The 21,887-nt window shown below is 39.3% G+C and overlaps 2 protein-coding genes across 2 annotated transcripts; one reads left to right on the plus strand and one right to left on the minus strand.

The window, feature by feature from the left end:
• Positions 1-4,449: 4,449 nt before the first annotated feature.
• Positions 4,450-13,018, minus strand: myadmb (myeloid associated differentiation marker b). The gene is made up of 3 exons (XM_084369441.1): positions 12,984-13,018; positions 11,966-12,207; positions 4,450-7,541 (listed from the first exon to the last, which is right to left on the minus strand). The coding sequence occupies exon 3, from the start codon at positions 7,432-7,434 to the stop codon at positions 6,553-6,555; it is 882 nt and encodes a 293-aa protein (XP_084225567.1). The 5' UTR covers positions 7,435-7,541; positions 11,966-12,207; positions 12,984-13,018; the 3' UTR covers positions 4,450-6,552.
• Positions 13,019-15,286: 2,268 nt separating this feature from the next.
• On the plus strand, positions 15,287-21,029 carry pex19 (peroxisomal biogenesis factor 19). Its single transcript, XM_084369923.1, has 8 exons — positions 15,287-15,430; positions 16,532-16,620; positions 17,397-17,559; positions 17,652-17,737; positions 17,829-18,002; positions 18,088-18,258; positions 18,573-18,617; positions 19,521-21,029. Exons 1-8 carry the CDS (start codon positions 15,367-15,369, stop codon positions 19,605-19,607), a joined length of 879 nt encoding a protein of 292 aa, XP_084226049.1. The 5' UTR covers positions 15,287-15,366; the 3' UTR covers positions 19,608-21,029.
• The last annotated feature ends 858 nt before the right edge of the window (positions 21,030-21,887 follow it).

Consider the following 21,887-nt stretch of genomic DNA (forward strand, 5'->3'; position numbering starts at 1 on the left):
TATAAAAAAGAAGGCTTTATCCTGCCTTAAGGCCTGATTGTTTCTCACATCATATCTTCTTCTTCTACACACCCTGTGAGAGTCACCAGGGGGAGGTATAATCTCAAACATCAGGCAGTGAGCTCTCTGAGTCAGCCTGAGTGACACATGCAGGTTCATGAACCAGCAGCCAAGTAGACCATTAATGGAAATGCCTCCTTTAGACCATAAACAGCTGATGTGATAACAGAATGAGCATTAGCGCTTAATCTACCCTCCATCACTGGTGAGATAGAGCCCCTAAAGACAAGCTAACTATAGGATCACTGAGGTATGTCAGGCTGTTGCTCCCTGCTGTTGTGCGACTTACATTTAGGCTACTCATATACTGTACTCAAGTACTTAACATCTTACTATCAATAATACAGCGCACAAGTACTGTAGCTGTATTGTGTGCCACCGCTGCAGGGGCTATAGGGGCACAAGTGCTTTTATTGTGTGTTATTAATATTATTGAAATTAAGGTTTAGGGTAATTGCTCAGAGTAATCAATAACATTAAACATTGCATCATTTTCAAAAGGACTTTTTTGCTGGAATGTATTCCCAATTAAATAGCCTTTATGAGATGTGAGCAACAGAAACACACAGTTTCATTCACCTCCTATTTTTGGATTAAATATCTGGTATGTTAATAAACCAAAATTAGTAGGCCTATTTGCATGGTTAGATACCACTACAGGTAGGCTAAGGGAGAAAATGTGTTTTTCTGTGGGTAAACTACGACACTAGCCCCCAATGCTAATTTAACATTGCTAATATAGCTTACTTTTACCAATACTAGCTTAATATTAATATTAATGATGATGCTAATACCAATACACCTAATATGAACTTGTATTACTTATAACTTGCCTACTAATATACTTATATCACTATAGCACCCATACTAATAACACTGACAAATGCTAATGTAAACACAAATGTAGGCTATTTGTGTCTGTATTCCCACAGTACTTATGGAAATGGCAGTACTTAACTTACCATCTGGTTTTGTAATGTTGCTAACCAAAATCTTACTGAGAAAGGTGATTTAAAACATTAGCTGTAAGTCTGGCTGCATGGTCTTGTTTTTTTCTGAAATAAGGCCTCATGGGACTTTGGCTCTCCATTACACGTAAGACAGGAGCAGTAACTTCCTGCTTATGTTGCAGTGAAGTTGCCAGGCAACCATCAAAGAGGAAATCACTGCACGTGGCCAAAAAATAGTCCCGCACATGACCCCCTCTATAAAAACACAAACTGCTGTTTCACAGTTTTTACTTCCCATGACGCATACTGACATTTATGTGTAAAAGTCCCCCTTTCTAACCCATGGATAACAAGAGACCCTGTCCTGGAACAGAGAAATTACAATACACTCAAGACTCAGCAGAGAGTCAGAGGAAATAAAAGAGAAATAAAATAAGCATATTAGGAAACATCTTATTAAAATTACGTCAGTCGCTACTTTAAACAGCTTGCACAGCTGTTTACCCGTGAGACTCTCATGGCTGGAAAGGAAGAGGTGAATCCAGACTCAAGCTCAGCAGAAATCTACAAGCTGTATCTGCAGGAGATGAGGGGAAGTCGGGCCTTTCCAACCACTCAACATGTCTGTGTGTCTATTTTAATTAGCCGAATGTTGTTTTGGTTTAGTATTGTCTTGTCACTCAAGTGTGCCTGTTGTGACACACTAGACTCTTGGCTGTGTCGAGAACAACACATCCGCTTACGAAGTGGAAACCCGATGCTGCTTTCGTCTGTGGCCTCTTTCATTTGAGATTGTATCAGGCTATTGTCGTGCTGATGACTTACACTCTTTGTTCTTTTTATGGGTCAGAGTGGGAAGGCCAAGAATTAATTTAGATACTTAAGCAGAGTAGGAAGGTCACTCCCCGCAGGCCCTTTTTGTTGTATTAAATGGTATAAAGCTGGGAGATGGTGTAAAACAGGCAAAAGCTGGGACAGCTGTGAGGGGCTGTGATGTCATGCCTGCAGGGATTTAATCTTGCCAAAATGAACTTTTAGGAGGCCAAGAAGATAAGAGAGTCATTTTTACTGAGAAAAACTGAGCATCTAAAGCATGAAACTCTCTGAAAATGTTGATCAAATGGAAGTAGGATAGAGACACTGTCTGCTGCTGTGATTTCTGATTTTTCTTTACATACCTATTCTGTTTGACACCCTGAAACACATTAACTCAAACCCAAGGTAAATGTAGCCTCAGCTTTGTATTTTCTTCATAACCCAAAAGATTGATATTTATCCTGTTTTATTTATTTTTATCTGCCTTGTCTGGTTGTATTTCATTTTGGAAAGCAATTTGTATCGGTAAAGTGCAATATAAATAAAGTTTATTATTATTACAAGACATTGATTACATTAAATACAAAAGGAGGGGAAACAAAAGGAAAGAGGACAGACATCATTTACCATTCCACCCTGTATATGTGTCAAAACAAAGAATATCATATATACATTTGATGAATTAAATATACAGTGATCTCATATGTTTATGATAAGCCGAGCCCAGTCAAACTCCTTCAGTGTGAGCTTAATATTTATTTTTTCAATGACTTTTAAGTTTATTGAATTTCAGGTGCTTTTATTTGAAAATACCGCACAACTACATCATAGAAAAACCCAACATATAAAAACAAAATAGGTCAAAATAGACTAATACTTAAAGATAAATGAAAAACAAATATCACTGAAAAAATACAGTGGCCAAGTGGACGCCGGGCCAGATTGGAAGCAAGGCTGAGCGCCATCCTCCGGGGTCTAACTTCAGCAGCAGGGACAACAATAGAGGGCTGAGTTCTGTGGTGTGCCATCTAGTAGTGTCCTCCAGTAACACGTGTAGTATGAAGGCAAGTATGTGAACAACAAGTTCATGATGCAGCGTAACTCTGGCGTTAGCTCTCTGTTTTAGTGCTTGTATCTTTAAAATTTGCTCTTGAAAATGCCTGTCTGCTCTGATTGGTCAGCTCTCACAGGCCTGAGCAGGCACCGCCCACTGGATCACAACAAGAACAGCATACACTACAGATAACTTCTCTCTATGTTTGCAAATACACATAACAAATATCAATATAAGCATAATTGTATGTATTTTATGAGCAAGGTACTTAACAAAATCACTCTATCAATCAATCTAATCAATCTAATACTCACAAAGGTGTGGGATCTGTTATCTCTTCTTCTGTCTCCTCTTCTCTTTCTTCTGTCTTTGATTTTATAATATTTTATTTAAATATTTGTAATACAAATGTGAACATCTGCAATTGTAAATTTGAGTCATGGAACACTAACTCCTTACTTTCCAGTGTCTGGGCTTGCTATTGTAGTAGCCATGTTCCCATGCTGGTGGGTACAACCCCTCCTTTAACAAAATAAACTTCATGTCATGTCATTGTGACGGAGCTGGGCGTCGTTGCCGTCTCCTTTCCTGGCCGTAGATTTATAGGTGACTGAAATGTTTACTCTGCTCCACTCCGCCCCTCAGAAGCAGCAGTCACCACTAGTCAGTAGTAGCTCCTGACAGTTGAGACTCTGGGGCCCTGAGATACACTCAAGCCCCTGCAGGCTGTACTGAGGTCTGCAGCTGGAGGGAATGTGTCAGTGAAGGGTGGAGGTGGGGGAAGTAGACGGTGTGATGAGAGATAAGGTAAACAGGGAAATATAAATAATGTGCATGGAGCAAATGCTGATTTATATTCGTTTACTTTCAATTCAAACAATCTGCCTTGTTCTTTTTTTAAGTGAAATCATGTGTGAAATCACTTGCGAAAGCATGTATATGTCAGAATTACAGACGGCTTCCAACTCAAATTCAAGTCAAAATGATTCACAACTTCAACCTCATGGTGATTTTTCCAGTCAGATTTTACCAAAGTCAGTGGGGTTCATCCTCTGGGGAGCACGCATTAAATGTAATGGCAATTCCACCACTAGACACGAACGTCAACCTCATGGTGGCACTTCAAAACATCATCTGGGAACCATGAGTGTTTGTATTGAAGTTTTGGGCCAATTCATCAAGTAGAGGTTGAGATATTTGATTGGATACATGAAAAGTTTGACCTGCTGGTTATGCTTGATAATAAATAGTCAGAGGATCACCAACTCATTGGGATTCATCCTCTGGGTACCATGTATATCTACATCTTTAATATCTCCACAGTTTAATGGCAATCCATCCAATAGTTCTCAAGAAGTTTCACTTTAAACCAAAAATGTCAGCCTGGGCCAGGTGGCACTGGAGGACAGGGACTAACAAAGTCAATGAGATTCATCATCTGGGGAGCATGAATTAACTTAATGTAATGGCAATTCAAAGTGGTGGACAAACTGATGTAATTTAATGAAAATGGGTAATACGGCACCTTTAACCAAACCAAAACACAAATGAATACAAGCACACTTATATCTGTTTACCATGTTGTTTTATTGAAACACTAGATTACGTTTTCCTACAATACTGATGTGGTATGCACACTAGAAACGCGAACAGTGGAATACAAAAAAGTTGAAGAATATAGCACGAATGACATGTAGAGAGAGAGAGAAGCATCTTTTTTGGTCTCTTTCTCTGAGAATTTATGACAGCAGTGCAAAACCAATAAATCTAATCGATAACGTGTATGAAATTATTTTTTGTGGAGTGAGTTTTTTTAATAGATGCATTTATATTTGGAGACAACAGAAATTTAAACAGACATTGAAAATACTAACATTAAGTGCACTTATAACATACTTTTCTTAAGTCCACAATCGTGCATATGTTCCTCCCACATATATATTCTTGCCATTGATTGTAGCTTGCAGATACAGATACACATATATCATAACAGGAGCAAAAAGCTAGCCTAGCATTAATCTTAACATCATGAAAGGTTTGCTGCACTACTTCAAGTCTTAAAACATTGGAGCTGTGTAAAAATGACAAACGACGAATGATACAATCTGATCAGCTGCTTTACATACAGTCGGGAAACACAACAATCAATTCCTTTGCTGAAATAAGAAATTTAACTTTCTTTAATTCCAATCGTATGGCATTAAAATGTATTTTCTCCAACAGCTGACCTAACCGTTGCTCCTTACAGCTAATGTTCATAATTTTTCTACATTTTGTCTTTAAGCAGTTAAAAACAGTAAAGACTGCTGGGAAGACTTTTTATACCTGACATCAAATTGACAACGAACCCATTCGCCAGAAAAATGTTAGCTAAGTACGTTTCAGCAAAACCACAGATAAGTTAAAACTTAAGTTTCTTTATGTTGCAACTTTACTGTTGTTTAGGGGAAATTTACCTTTTTTGTCTTGTCATAACACTGTGCTTATACTATAGCTTAGGTTACGTTGAGGCACAAAAAACACTTGTTTAGAGTCAGGAAAACATCATGGTTTGGTTTTTTAAAAAAAAACAATGTTTTTTGTCACCACAAAAACGGCTAGAGATGGTCTGACTTCCCGTGAAATAGCCGATTTTGGTCGCCACAAAAGTGGCCACAGACGGTAGGACTTCCATGAAAAATTGCCAGTTTTGGTCACCACTAAAATGGCTGGAAATGTCCCCATAGACTCAAACTGTATTGCCCATTATAATGTGCGTTGACATGATATATCTGGTGCAAATGTTGATCTTGGACGTATCTGTGGCTTGCAGAAACGTGACCTGCTAACATTAAATCCTGGTGACTGGGCTGTGAAAACAAACTCAAGGCAGAGCACTGACATATACATTACACAAAAAATTGAACAAAAACACAACAATAAGCCGCCGTTTTCTTTGGTTTTTCTTCATTTGCCATTACAGACTATGTTTACATGCACATATATCTTGGGTGTTAGCTTGTGTCCTTGTTAGGTGATTCTTGTAAGAGCTTATTCATATCCAGATCATAAACATCTCTGTATACAGGAAACAATCTTGTATTCTGAGTTTTAGAATTGATAATGATCTGCCATTAAAACTGCGAAATGTCTTGGGTAATATCAGCATGTTCCAGCAATCACATTCAGGTCTCTCACAATCCAAGATAAGGATCTTTCCAGGTCACTGGATGCAAGGTTTGACATTTACTTGGTCCAACACATGAACAGAAAGCCTCAGTAATTTAAGGGAATATTGTTGTACGTGTAAACATAGCCATTGACCTCAACCTCTTCCCTGTCTCGCTGCAGTTCTCAGGCTGGCAGTATACTTTAGACAAAATCAAATTTGGCAGGTTTGCAGAGGCAGAACTGTGAGTTTGAGGCTAAAAAAAACAAGATAACACTACATACTTCTCCCATTTTGTAAAATCAGATCCTTTAATTTCCATACTACGATACACTATACCAGTTGTGATTACTCTACAGTTTGCTCCCATCATGATCCACAAGCTCCTCCACCATAGTCGAATGCCATTAAACAAACAGAAGGGGTCGTATTCGCTCGCAGCACTGTGTTTGACAGCCTTTGAGAACATGCCAAATTAAATTTTATCTGGAGCATACTGCTAGCCTAACACCCTGTCTCTTCCCTCAAGCACTGACAAACACCAGGCGGGTGGAGTAGATCAGGTCGGCCAGGTAGAGGATGAAGTTGACAGCGGTGAGCACAGCCACTGCCATGTTCTTATCCCACGGACACAACCCATCTGTAATGCTGCAATTGCTGGGCCTTTGTTTAGTTCCGCCATGCTTTTGGTCAAAGTTGAAGATGGGCCAGATGATGGTCGCTGACAGATAGAGGACCACCGCCAGCAGGGCGTAGCCAGACAGGAAGCGGGCAAACGGGAAGGGAAGGCAACCGGTGCACTCGCCGATACATAGCATGATGATGGCCACCGACAGGATGAAGCAGATGCAGTAGACGGCCATGCAGTACTTGAGTGCGTCATGACGGTCGTACAGCACGGGGTCGCTGACGAAGACAAAGATGATGCAGGCCACAAAAGTCTCGCAGACTTTCAGCAGGCCGGGGGCTGTGGCCATGTAGCCGGCCACCTCACCTGGACGCGCCTTGCTGATGCTCACCTCGCTCATGTAGGCGATGGTGGCCAGGCAGGAGAAGACGGTCGTCACGATGCGGAAGTTGCGGGTTTCACTTGGGCCCGTGGAGCCTCTGAGGTAGTAGAGGGGGAAGATGATGGAGGCGGACAGGCAGAGCAGGGCGGCGTAGCAGGCAAAGGTGATAGGGAAGTTCTTCCAGGAAACAGGGGCTCTTGCCTGAAGGCCGAACAGCTCCACCAGGAGGACAAGCAGAGTCCCGGCGAAACTGAAGGCCCAGCAGAAGATGCACCAGTCTTCGGCACCGCGGTGGAGCCTGCCTCCATGTACGGCAATGGAGAAGGCCACGCAGGAGAAGACCATGGCTGCCAACCGCGTCCATAGGAGGGGGCTGGAGTGGAGCACTATAGCCATGATATGAGATCTAGTCGGTGATGAGACAAGTTGAAAATGTTTCTCTTTCTTTCAGGAGTCACTTCTTCAGAGTTTTACCATCAGCCACTCAGAGAAGGCAGATACAACTGTAAGAAGAGAAGACAGTGAAAAAGGATTAGTAAGCAGGATTTCAGCAGAGTTTATGTAATTTTCATGAGCTCGAGATGAAGTACAAGATACGACCACATGAGGGCAACAGTTTGAATCCCTGCCCAAACAGGCTATGCACTCCTACACACCATTTTCTGGAACACACAATGCTGTTATTGTGTTTTTATGAATGGTTGAAACAACAAGTGAGACCATGAATACACAATCCACAAATAATGACGGCACTGTGGTCACATCACATTTACATCAGGTCTAATCATCTGCTGAACACTCCTGTTTTCTTCTGCCTCACATTAAACTCCAGACTGCTTTCTCAACAGCATTCCTGCACTGAGTGCAGACTGTTTCACTTGGACATTCCTCCAGGCTCATGTCCTCGGTAACGGGCGTGGTACCGCAACCTCCAGCGACCCTACAGTGTGTCTGTCATCATGCTCTAAACATGGCCCTCTTTACATGATCCACTCCCAGCGACCCTATCTACACTGCAAACATACTGTATCTGAAATCTAAACAAGGCTTTGAAAGGAGTGCTAGCAGGCCTTCAATTCAGATATCTGTTGAAGGAAGGTGCATTTTCAAGGCTCTGAACACTACGTTTTGTAAATTGATTTAGCGTATTAAACTCTTAATAAATAATACCTAGCTGCCATGTTTTGGTTTTCCATTTATGTCACTGTGTCATATTTTAAATCTGTATGTTTCTGTCTAACACAGTGTACGATACAGGATTAAAGGCTGTTAGCAGTGAGAGCACCTTCTGAGGTGTCCTAGCCTAGGCTTGGCTAGGCTCCCAGCGAGCTATTAAACTCTTAATTTGATTGTTTAGTAAGTAATATTTAATGTAATATATGTCTTGCCTCGCCTTCAAGAAAAAAATACAGGATACAGTATTTAGGGCTGTTAGCAGCGAGAGCACCTTCCGATGCATCTTGGCCTAGGCTAGGCTATTAGACTCTCAATAAATGATACTTAGAGAGGTTTTATTTCAAACTTTTAAGTTATATTGTTTAGTCAATAGCGTTAAATGTTATGTGTGCTGCCTAGCCTACAAGAAAAAACATTTTTCATCTCCTCCTTTCCTTTGTTAGCATTAGCTTCTCCCATAGCTTAGTGGCTAGTAGCTTCTTCAGGAGTGTATCCCTGCTTGTCTGGATTTCTTCCTGCCACCATTTTGTTTGGCAATTTATGTTCCTCTGTGTCATGTTTTTTTTTTTTTTATGTGTATGTTTCTGTGTAATGAAGTACAATACAGGATTTAGGGCTGTTTGCAGAGAGAGCGTCTTCCAACACATCTTGGTCGAAGCTACTTGCTTGTCGCCATGTTGGAACCTCCTACATTGCTAAACGTCAAAGCTAATACAAGCGAAAACCTCAAAATTCAAAGTTGTAAATTGTAACTGTGGCATAAGTGGAAAAGTAATCCATGGTTACATATGATTGCTAATATTAGCTAACATTAGCCACCATGAGCTACTGGTCATAGGCTAGCAAACCAAGTTTTTAATGATATAAAAAAGAGTAAATACAAATCCTTGCATTTGGATCCATGCAAAGCTGAAACCAAGCATTTTTGCTTGATAAATAACTTTTTCCATTACATCATCTAAACTGTTTGTGATCAGCTTATGAATTATTTGACATTTCTCAGCTCCTGCTGTGGTACGTTTGCTTGATTGGCAGATTTCAATCAGGATATATAGCCTAACAGGCAGCCTTGTTTGTTGCTCTCTCAAATTTGTCTGTGACTGTAAGATCTCACAGAAAAAGGCACCAACATCAACTCCAGGTTTCATTACCCGACTCTGAAGCTGATCGCTGATGTAATGTTTCCAGAATGCCCTAGAGACATGAGATCTGGTGTGACATGGGTGCGTTTAACTGCACCTGCAGAGTAGTGAAGGGTTTTTCCAGTCAATACAAATTACTCAAACCGCAACCCCTGTTGTGCAGCTGGATCACGCTGTGATCTAATGAGGATACTGCCATTATCCTCTTCCTCCTCTGCCTCCTCTTCCTCTGGATTTCTACTGAATGTAAGTGCATGGCAGTCTCTATATAAAGAAGCTCTTGCTGATTGATCCTGAGGAACTGATACTGATGACAGCTGATGTTTGTTGCTGAACGTATTCTGACATCAAACTCAACACTAGTGAGATTTTTTGCTACTTACTGATCTGCATTCAGAAATGCAAAGATTTAAGCCTCAGAGACATTAAATGAGACAAGGTGGACATTTTCACAGGGCAGAAACCCCCTGACCACACCAGCTGTCCTCCCTCCCATCCCTCCTGACACCCATCACCCACTTGGCTCCACAAAGCGTTTCACTCCCTGTTCCCAGTTTACACAGAGAGACAGTTATAAACAAGGAGAAAGGGCCTGTTTACATCAGCTCCATTAGACAACTATTAAATAGTCAAGGGTGGGGAGGCGAGAAAAGCTCAACTGGTGGCTTGGTTTTAATAGAAAAGAGACAGAAATGGAAAAAGAGACCCCTTAAACTCCTGCAGGATGACTCACATGAAACCAGGAGGGAGTAGAGGGGAGTGAAAAAAAAAAGAAAAGAGGGAGGAACACGGGGGAAGCCCTGTGCCTCGACCGCAGAAGGACACATAGTTTAAACACAGTGATGGAGTGGAATAGCAGAGAAGTGACTCACCACACGGGCCCCTCTCTTTCACCACTCCTCCCCCCTTGTCTCCCTTATTTCTTGTAAGATTTTCCAACTCACTGATGTGTTCCAGATGCTCTGCCGTCTGGCTGCTGCTGAACAACTGGTAACTTTGTCATTTTTGCCAACTTATTTCCTCTCCTCATAGTCTAGTTTGGCAGCCACTCCCTCTCTTTTCCATCAGTTGTCCTCTCCTTCTCTCCTCCCACCTCAGTACTCCCAGTCCAGCTTTAAAGTCAGGGTACCAATTATGCTTCATGTAAACCACTCAAAATAAACGTATACAAGAGGGTCGTAATGGAAAAATCAATCCTGCCACTCCCGCTGCCGCCATTAACTTTGCCGCTTATGGAATCAAGTCAGGAAAGAAATGGGAGAGGAAAATGGCAGAGGATTGAAACAAAAATAAAGCGAGGAGAAACAAGAGCCCAGTGTGGAAAAAATGTCCTTTCACAGCCCAGCATGGAAAACACGACAGGGTCACACAAACCGGGAGCACTTCCCCAAATGGTGCTGAAAATAGGTTCCCGCATCAGGCTTGAAACAGGATGTGACACCATCTTCATGCTCTTCTGCACAGTCACTTTTCACACACACACACACGCACAAACAAAACAAATGTCTTAAGACCGAGATGTTTAGGATACCAGTTTTTGTCTCAGGCCGAAAGGTCATGTGTGCTGCTTGTTTGGTTGTCATGACACAACATCACTAACTCGATTTCAGCCATAATCCACTTACAGGGGATTCATGGGTTGAAGCACAGGACGAGCTCTGTTGGCAAACCTGCCCAGTGTGTTGTTTTGAATGCAAAATGACAAAAAACAAAAGCCAAGTATTCAGCATTTCCCCCCAGACTTGAGAACAATCTGACCATCACAAGATACCATATCTCTCTCGTGAAACTGGTGATTTTTCAAGGGTCATCACCTTTTTTCAAGCCAGACCAACCCGCCACACCTACTCAACCGAGCGGACACAGCTCTGCATTTAAATGAAGAACAATGACGAGCTTGTTGGTGGGAATCTAAATAAGTGTCTTCAGCATAATTCGGGCATGTTTACCACTGGAAAAGAGAGAGTAAAAGTCCTCATAAACCACTATGTGTGTTGGTGTGACAGCTGCTGCAGAGGTTCATTCATTGACAGTGGAAGTGGGTGTGCCGCCTGCCGCACCCTGCTCTCACCACACCACCACACTACAGACCAGTAAACAAAAACTGACAAAAAACACAGAAAAATATGTCCAGAAACTTCTTTTTTTAAGGAAGATGGACATAATTTAAAAATAAATAAATAAATAAATAAATTTTAAAAAACATTATGCAATTCTTGACAAAATTACACTAAACACTATCACATGAAATACTAAAAAAGTATAAAACAAAAAAAAAATAGTTGCTACAAACTCATCAAGGAGCAACTTATAAATAACTTTAGTCCTTTTTAATATTTCCTTTTATTCTCAACTCGTTTTTAAATATATTCCAGCTCGTTTCAAATGTCAAAATAAAAGCTTGATTGCTTTATAAAAACTGAAAATGTACTCGAACATGCAAAAAACACTGCTGATAGTATCACATTCTTCACATGAGGCACGCAGGTAAAGCAAGATGCAACAAGTTGCAGCTGCTGAGGTCTTCTCCTTGCACACGCTCAGCTCGGAGAACATTTCTTTACCGCAGAACCACCACATGAAATCAACTTGATGTAAGAGTTGGTTACCTTTTCTGATGCTTGGCTGCGGATGGTCTCTGTTCTCTGGGACATCCAGCGGTAGAGAGTCTTGGAGTGAAACTCCTCAGCTCTCAGACTTGACTTAGCAGCTCAGAGGAGCAGCTCCCCGCCCAGAAAACCAAATTAGGCATCAAATGTCTGCTCCGTTATTCACATCTGTCTCGACTCTCCTCCTCTTGCTCCTGCTCCAGCCCAGGGCACACACCCAGTGTATTCACAAGTTCGCCCTCCTTGAAGAAAAAAATCTAATTTCTTGATCAGTGTTCTACATTTTCAATGGCAGTATCGTGAAAAGCAGAAAAAATAAATAAAAATAAAAATCTGACGCTACATTTATGTTGTTTACTAAATCGCTCTCTTATTTGAAGATGATTTTCTGTATCAACCACACAAAATCATTTTGTTAAGAAGTGATCCCCGTTATTGGAAACAAGGTTTAATTTAGTTGGTTTGTTTTTTTATCACATCCAATGTGATTAGAAAAAAGAGTTGTTTTTCAGTATAATTCAGCAATAAATCTAGAATGGTGTGTAAAAACTGATGGTTGGTTGATAAATATCCAAAATGTTTTCATATTCACTCAAAAAAATAATAGAATGTAACTAAGTACATATACTCGAGTACTGTACTTAAGTAGATTCAAGATTCAAAGATTTATAAGTACAGCAGCAGTGAAATGAAATTGCATCTGTTTACTGTGCAAAAAATAGTGCAACCAGAAAATAATATTTAAATAAGAAAATAAAACTGAAAAGAGAATAAAATAAAAGACTTAGATTTAAATCGAAATAATGAAAACATTTTATATATATACTGTATATATACACACATATTAAGTACAATTGTGAGGTAGTTGTACTTTACTTGACCATTTACCTTACATATATGTACATTAAATATAAAATACTTTAAGACTTTCACTATTCGTATGGGTGACTTTGACTTGTACCAAAGTAATATTTTGACACGATATCTTTACTTTTACTCATGTATGACTTTTGAGTACTTTTTAAACTGGTGTGTAAAGTCGTTTGATTTGATCAGAAAATGGCTTATTGAGTCCTGGAAACCCCCCCTTCATTTCTCGTTATGAAAGTGTCGTCACATTTATTTTAATTCCCCCCAGGAAGCGTTGCCATGGACACGGCGAAACGGATAATGCTACATATTCGTCATCGCTGTTCTCTGAATCATCGCGCGCTATGACATTATTTGTGTGCGTTGCTCAGCAACCGCAGCTGTAACCCTGACAACCACTTTGTATTTACCTAGATACGATATCGTCGCGTTTCCTGACCTTGTCCGAGAGACACACACAGGGGGAACTGTGCTATCACATGCACATTCTCACAAGATTGCTTTCATTTGCTTAAACTACTCACATCTCTTCCACTATAGAAATCCACACTGACACTGTGTGTAGAAAGAACAGGCGTCCTCTTTAGCCCACCACAAACCAATTACAGAAAAATATCGTTAAAAACCAAATTTTGCAGTGGTGGAAGAAGTAGGCTACCTTTACATAAGTAAAAGTTCTTTGTTACAATGACAAGTTCAAAGTGTCACTTAAGTACTGATGTACTCAGCATCAATATGTACTTAAACTATCAAAGTACTTATTAAGCTACATATCTCATTCCCTAATAATAGATATTTCTGGATTAGAAAAAGTGATGCTTGCAGATGTTGCAGCTGACAAATGTTGGGCTGATTTCAACTGATTACTGGGTGTGGTTATGAGTATCTATAACAATACTTCATTATTTATTAGTTGATTATATTGTTATTTATAAATCTGACCCTGCAAAGTAAGTAGTAACTCAGTTAACAAATAAATGTAGTGGAGTAAAAAGTACAATATTTGCCTGTATAGATGATGTATAGAGTTGCATTAAACGGAAAAGTGCATCAAAATAGTAGTAATATGAATAAATAGAAAATATGATATAAACAAATTAAAAAAAAAATAGTACCTGAGTAAATACCTTCCACCACTGGACAGTTTTTTAAAAGTACCCAAAAGTCATACCTGAGAAAAAATAAAGGTATTGTACTTAAGTATCAAAAGTACAGTGACAAGTAAATTAGACCTATATTTACATGTGTGTAACTATTGTATACTGTGGGTTGACTGATTATCAGCCAGGTCAATTATCTGATCCAATATTCAGCATTTTTCTGATTATCTGGATCAGTTCTTTCTTTAAAAAAAAAAAATCTGATTGTCGAAAAAATACTTCTTTTACTTGAGTGAAAGTAGAAATTCCACATTAAAATTACAAGTACACATTTTGGTAAAAGTATGCAACTATTATCAGGAAAATGTACGTCTTCTACTGTTGCCTATCAGAAATCCTGGTGAAGTTGCCTACTTAGCAAATATAACTGTCAAATAGATATGGTGGTAAAATAATGGTATCTCTCTCTGAATGGAGTAGAGAATACTCAAGTATAACATATACTGTAGTACCTTAACCGTCATGCATTAAATAAATATGGTCTTTAATCAGTTGCATGAGGGTTAAATTTCATTATGAGGCAAAGCCCCCTATAGGACACAAGAGAAATAGCATGTATTTGGCCTAGGGCCAAAATACAGGTAAATTGTCCTATGTAGTGAAAAATAGTCAAATGAATGACAGAATGAACGGCTGATAACCTGGGATGCATGGTTTTATGCTGTCATGAAAAAAAAAAATTTTTTTAAGGGTGCATAATATGTACAACAGTTTTAGCTGTTTGTATGTAATATACACAGTGTATTATAGACATTTAAAAGAAAAACAAATAACAAACACCTTTGCAAAATGTATGCAAAATGCATTAATACAGCCAAAATGATCTAAAAATGAAAGTTGAAAAAAACATCAAATGTATCAGCAGTTGCATGAAGGTTAAAAATGTACACACGTAAGGAATTTGAGTAAATATACAGCTGGTGTTTATATAACTCCTTTAAGTAAGGAAAATATCTGTTAAACTCATTACTTAGGCTGTAAATTAAGGGAAGGTTTACATTAATAAACATAATATTTACCCATAACGATTGCAAAGTTTGCCATGTCTGATTAATCTTAGAGGTTGTGCATATAAACTTGATTTTGGTTTTAAACTAGCTGTGAACATTTAACCAAAATTGGTCGTGGGTGACCCTGAACAGCAACTGGTCAACCTCAAACCAACAACATGTCAGCAGCTGTGTAAATGTGTCTGCTTCCTGTTTGTTTCTGTGATCTTTACTACGGCCACAAGATGGCGCCAGATCTCAAATCGAGGCTGCAGTTATGACGTAATTGTTCCCGCGACGTTTTCACAGCAGGGACGTCAATTTTCGGAGACGTGCTGCACAGTGGCTGTCGGGCTGTTTGGTTTTTGGAGAAGGTAACATCATGGCGTCGGGAGCAGGAGAGCCGTCCACCGGACACGATGCGGAATTGGATGAATTATTGGACAGTAAGTGTTGACATTAAGTCTTTACAGAGACTCTCTTTTTATCCAGAACGGGATTTTCTGGTGTTGAAACGGATGACACTCGGCCCCGGGACTCCCCCTCTCTGTGCCAGGGGTTAACTAGCTTGTGTGCTCATGGGACCTGCCGCTTGGTTCCCAAATATCGATACAGTAGCGCAAGTTATCGCTGACAGTCGGACCAGTCGGTCGAATCAATCGCTAAATCTATTAAATGAAAGTTTCCATTGCATCTAACGTTAGCTAGCTATGTGATGAAAGACTGTATGTTGCTAATGTTAGCTAACCTAGCTGTGATCCAGAATAACAGCGGTTTTCACACATTATGTCTTTGCCCTTGAATTGTTTATTGAAAGACATCTATCGTTAGATGTATGTTAATGAAAACCTGATGATGTAAGATGGCTGCTGGGCTGTCAGTGATTGTATTGTCTCTGCCGCCAGCCTTTTGTTGAATTCAGGTGATGGTGTTTACTAGCTGTGAACATGTTCCTGTAATTTCCACACAGCTCTGTTAGACATACGCTCAACTGCCAGTTTATTAGCTCCACCTGCTTCAAAAGAAATGCAGTCCAACACAAAAGTCCTACAAAAAAATCTATCCATATGAAGGTCATAATGTTCAGTTTTTGTTGAAACTATGTGGAAAGATGTTGGTGAAGCATCATTTTGCTTTAGAGGCAGTAATTGTTGGTGCTGTGGATTTGTATTGGATATGAATTGGAGGCCCAGCCTATTTATTTCAATAAGGATACCGTTTTAATTCATAAAAGTAATGATAAGATTCATTTTCAGCTTAAACATAAACAGAACAAAAATGCAATTGCTCCAAAGCAAACACATTACACAACACCTGTGAAGAAAAATGCAAGATAAAAAGGGCCCTAATATTGACCCTGTGGACTTAGTAAAATATGCTGCATGAGCTATTTGGAGACATTTGATGCACATTAAATGCTGTTCTTTCAGCTGGGGCTTCAGCTCATACATGAATAAATAGATAATGGCTGAATTGTAACATTTCTGTTGTTAAATTACTCGTTTAAATGTCGAATGGCATGGCTTTAATTTGATCCTTTTCTTTAGGTGCGTTGGATGACTTTGACAAGACAGCAGCCCCTCCAGCTCCTGAACCTGCTGCTGCTTCGTCCTCAGCCAACAGTGGTGCAGAGAAGGTCTGTTTGTTGTAGTTCATGCAGCGATGGTGCTGTTTCAGTATTGGGTTGTCATTTTGTTCCACATGCACTCTCTCTTTTCTTTTCGTTGTGCATCAGTTTTGAATGAATGTAGCTCAAGTATCTGCAACATCAATTACAGTTTCATAGAGGACAAGTGTCAATTGATTTATATCAATGTGAGGCCTTTTTCAAAGAAAGGATCAAGTAATTAGAAAAACTAATAATTATGCAAAACCATACACTTTACACTTTCACCTTTTTACTAAGAACTCAAGTTCTGGGTTTATTATTGTCTTCCAGCACTGATAATAAGCGTTATATACCTAAATTGGTTAAAAGAGATGAAGTTATCTTAATAGATTCTTGCAGATTATTCAAAGTCACTGCTTCAATGCAAAGAGATGCAAAGTATTTGTTGTTAGTATTCCTTGACTTTTTGATTTCTTTCACTGTTTATGACTTGTTTACCTTTGCTGCTAGCCTAGCTGGTTGTTGACTGTTTAACCTGCAAAGCTTGCAAAGTGCAGACCCCAGCCTAAAGGTTAACTGGCCACCAAAAAAGTACTTTCTCAGTAGGTTTTGGGAGTAATTAAAATGACCAAGCAACCAAATTTAGGACAAGAAATGACAATACAATCTATTCATTTTTAACTTGTAATCACAGAGAGGTTATTAAGTACAATAAATAAATACATTTAAAAGCATTTGCTAAAAGCAGGCTTCCTCCAAGGTGTCTAGAACACACTTAACATGTTTTCTATTTACCTTTGTAGCCACCTCTGCTTGAAGACAGCAAACTCTTTGAGACTCTCTTCGAGGGGGACATGGCCGCCCAAGCTAAGGAGGAGTGGGAGAAGGCCATGACTGAGCTGGCCCAGGAGGAGCCGGAATTACTGCAGCACTTCCAAAAATTGTCGGAGGCTGCAGGAAAAGTTGGTAAGCTCGACAACTTTCAATGTCTGTGGTTTTGATATGTTCCTCAGCTTACTGTTCCTGTAGCCTGAATGTTGTGTGTGTATTCTGTATAGGCACTGACACCGCCTCCCAACAAGAATTCACTTCCTGTCTTAAAGAAACCCTCCGTGGCCTGGCCAAAAATGCAGACAACCTGCAGGTGGGTGAAGTCAGACTCGATCAGTTGTTATGAAACTATTCAGAGCGATGCAAACAAAGAACAGTTTACCAATGATATTGTTCTCTTACAGTCTACAGGACTAGCTGGAGACGACCTTGTCAAGGCGCTAGAAGGCCTGGGCTTGGAAGAGGGTGGTGAAGCAGGTGGTGATGAGGGGAACATCCTGCCCATCATGCAGTCCATCATGCAGAACCTTCTCTCCAAGGAAGTGCTTTATCCATCTCTCAAAGAGATCACTGCTAAGGTTTGCCTCTGTTTTAGTAGCTTCTATTATGTAGTCAACAGTTCTGCCACAAAGTGAGTCTCATGAATGTCTCTCACACTCACAGTACCCAGAATGGTTGGATTCCAACAAGCCAAGCCTGAGCCAGGAGGACTACCAGCGCTATGAGCAGCAGGCCAAAATCATGGGAGAGATCTGCACCCACTTTGAGAGGGAGGAACAGGGGGCAGCAGATAAAGACGGCACCTTCGAGAGCATCATGGAATTGATGCAAAAGGTAGACACACTCTGCTTTTGAGTTCCTGGTTATTGAAAAGTAATGTAGTTCTGTTAAATGTCCTTTGTCTCGTACATCTTGAATATTTCAATTGTGAGTCAGTGTAAAAAGAATCAGTGAATCAGTGAAAAAGTGCTTAGATGAAGCAGGTAATTATACATTAAATAGCTACCACTGCAAGAGGAAACACCCTACAGTAAAATTAGCGTTGGCTAGTATAGGTTGCAGACTGTTGTATTTTTTACTTTGATGTAAATAAACTTTGGCTTGTTCAGAATGAAACTCATCACACATTATAATTATTTTACTTACAGCTGCAAGACCTCGGCCAACCTCCCAAAGAGCTAGCAGGTGATGCGGTAAGTTTTTAGTTAACAATATATCAATATCATACATCATATAAAGTAGTCTATGTCATTAATTCACATATTGCTTTTTGCGATGACAAAATAACATTTAATTTCCAATGAATAAATGTCATATTTTTCCCATCTTTACTAATTCATTCTTTTAAAAAATGCTGCAGTAAAATAACTTGACCATCATAGGCTACTTGGGGACCTGTTGTACAAGACTATGGTTGAGTTTGCTGATAGCAATTTGATTTGATTTTCAAAAAAATATTTGTTATTTGGGATATTATTATTATTATTTTAACATGTAATTATTTCAGGTGCTATTGTCAAAAAGACAATGAGGGTTATAAATGATGTAGGCCTATGTATTTCAAAAGGAAAATAAGAAAAAAAAAAAATACATTGAAATTTTCCCTTTTTTTAAACAACCTTTGTGGCCATTTGAGTATAGATTTCTGAGTTTATGAGGTGCACTTGAACGCACCATGACTTCCCTGTCAGAGCACCTTTGCCGGACGAAGCGTTGTGGTTTCAGAGATTTCAGAGTTTAAGTCGTGCACCTGAATGTACCATGAAGTCCCTCTGAGTGTTTCAAACTCCGACACTAGAGGAGAGGTGCATAAATACATTTATGGAGATAAACGACACCAAAACGTGGCAGGAATCTGCATAGTTTTATATCAGATGACTAACAAACTGCCAGTGTGGGCTGGGTCCGGATTGACTCGGCGTTTGGTCCGGATGCGGACCAGCATCTGGACTTTGAGAAGCCCTGGTATAAAGGATATGGAAAAATATCTGATAGTTGACAAATTAATACAGTGTCTTGGTTTATATAGTAAAGTCTCCTCCCTGTCCCCTAGCTTAAACATGACCGCAGTCTCCCTGTTTCTTCTTGCCCTCCAGCCTCCAGGCTTTAACTTTGACATGGAGTCCCTCAATCTCCCAGGAGGTCCTGGGGCCGGGGCAGCAGAGCAGTGCTCCATCATGTGATGAGGAAGCGGTGCAATCCATCAGAAGCACTGAAGCCAGAGGGGTCACTCTGTGTGCATCAGCGACAGGCAGGATGTGAAGGAGTGTGAAGCGAAGGTCAGACAGGAGCGTGACCAGACCGTCGACCCTGCTCTCCGTACTGATGGTGTGTGGATGCAGAAACAACAGGAGGAAGCATGAAAACCAACAGGAACCACACACACAAAACCACTCTTGTCTGTATAAAATCACTGAGCACACAACTGAGAACATTTTAACATCTCTGCATTAGTTTGTCAGTGGTTGCCGTAGCTCCTTCAAGATTTACTTTTAATAGCATTCCTTTAAAAATAAATTACCACTGCCTTTGTCCATGTTGTTTTTACAGTGCTGTTTAGCCTCATGGTAAAATCTATGAAACCACTTCACGGGTATAAACAGTGCCTTTGCAAAATGACTTTTAAGTTAATATTTTAGGTCTCATCACAAGATGTTGCTATCATTCAGCTTAGTACTTAAAACTATAATTTCATTAGTGTGAATTTGCAATATCACACCAAGTTAGTGGTGATTCTTTGGTACTTCATGAAATACACACTTTTGATTCTGTACAGGAATGAATTAACAAGTTAATTGGCTATTAACCTGAAAGGAAAATGGAAACAATGAGTGCACATTTGTTAATAATTTAAAGAATTAAAAAGACTATGGAGGATTTAACATGTCATGAAATGCACCTACTGTAATTCAGCCAACCAATCTAACAAGACTAATTCCCCCGAGTGTCGTCCCCTATACCCAGGTGTTCATTTGAAGTGATTGAGATGTTGATTCCCGGATGCCTTTGCTGTGGTTACAGTGATCATTATAGTGTAGAGTAACTGCAAAGTGCTTCCCCTGTGATTCCCAGTGTTTTTAATGTGCAGAGCGATGCTTTCTTTGGTTTGAGGTCCCTGCTGGAAAGAAAACACTTTCACAAGTGATAACATGAACGTATATCCTGTATCCTCCATAAAAAGTACATTATGTTCTTTCCAGAAAGGGTTACAGGCAGAGTAAGAGGAGAGAAAAGTGTCTATAATTAATGGGTAACACATCAACAGCCTGATGTTAGCACATTTCGGTTCTGGTTGGTGGGTTTGTTTACTCCAGCGGCCACTTTTTATTATCAGCTGCTATTGCCAGTGGACAATTTTTTTTTTTTTACCGCTGAGCCCGTAGAGAGAGGTCTAGAAATCACACGACCATCAGCTCATCAATAACTGTATAAAGAAGGGGTACTGTGAAAGGATTCAGTCAGCCGTGCACTGGGGGGGTGCAATCTATTCAACTCTCAGGGCCGCTGCAAACACGCCCAGAGCACCGTTAAAAATGCAACCTGTTATTTGACACTATTTTGTTTTGTTTTGTAAATATATTAAATAAAATGATGATATAATGCAATTCTTCATTGTTGTTATTGTGGTTTATCAGTCATCATTGCTTTCACATTAGTAGTATTGAGTGAGAAAATATAAATATAAATTTATTCAGGTGCTACTTGAGTATCTACATTTTATAATATTTTCTGTATTTATTAGACAACTTTATGAACTAGTTACATTGCAGATTAAGATTTAACATTAAAAAAGTATAATCATCTGCGAATATATGATGTATTGCTCTATTTTGCTTACTCTTTATCTTATTTTTGATGCCAAAAAGCACTTTGAGCTGCATTTTATGTATGAAAGATGCTGTATGAATTATAAACTATCCAGTAGTGTGTATAAAGATTCAAACCTTTTGGTCATTTTAACTATAAGAAGTACACTTAAAAAAGCATTTTATGTAAGACAAGAACATAAAACCGGCGTAATCAAACAAAACACAGAGCAAAAAAAAATCTGAAGAGTGGGTGGGCATCAGACCAGAGTGCAATGAAATTAATATATGTTCAACATAAGAGCATAAAGCAGGGTAAAAATATTAAACAAGATATATCTTTGTATAAATATTCAGTATTTATATACATATGTAGAAATTATTAATATTAATGATCTGCGGTAACAAGGTTTATATTTGAATTAGTTCAAATTTGGTCCACCTCAACCAGCTACATCATCAAAATGCTGCTTACAGTAATCTTTATTTTGCTTTTTGTTATTTCATTTTACTATAATGATGTACTTACATGTTATTCTTTTTAAGTAGCGAATCTACTGTAAATGCTATACTTCTCAAATCTCAAAGGTGAACTATGTAGTTTTGGGGCAGAAATTTTAATAAAAAGAGAAAGGTTTCATTGATTGATTGTTTATG

Source organism: Pagrus pagrus (genome assembly GCF_965226575.1).
Source record: "Pagrus pagrus genome assembly, chromosome: 12".
In the NCBI taxonomy this organism is placed as follows: domain Eukaryota; kingdom Metazoa; phylum Chordata; class Actinopteri; order Spariformes; family Sparidae; genus Pagrus; species Pagrus pagrus.

Excerpts from the sequence above, each read along its gene's own strand:
- myadmb (XM_084369441.1), bottom strand. The coding sequence starts at position 7,434 with ATGGCTATAGTGCTCCACTCCAGCCCCCTCCTATGGACGCGGTTGGCA.
- pex19 (XM_084369923.1), top strand. The coding sequence starts at position 15,367 with ATGGCGTCGGGAGCAGGAGAGCCGTCCACCGGACACGATGCGGAATTG. Across the intron at positions 15,431-16,531 it reads ATTGGATGAATTATTGGACA|GTGCGTTGGATGACTTTGAC; the intron begins GTAAGTGTTGAC and ends CCTTTTCTTTAG. Across the intron at positions 18,259-18,572 it reads TCATGGAATTGATGCAAAAG|CTGCAAGACCTCGGCCAACC; the intron begins GTAGACACACTC and ends TTTTACTTACAG.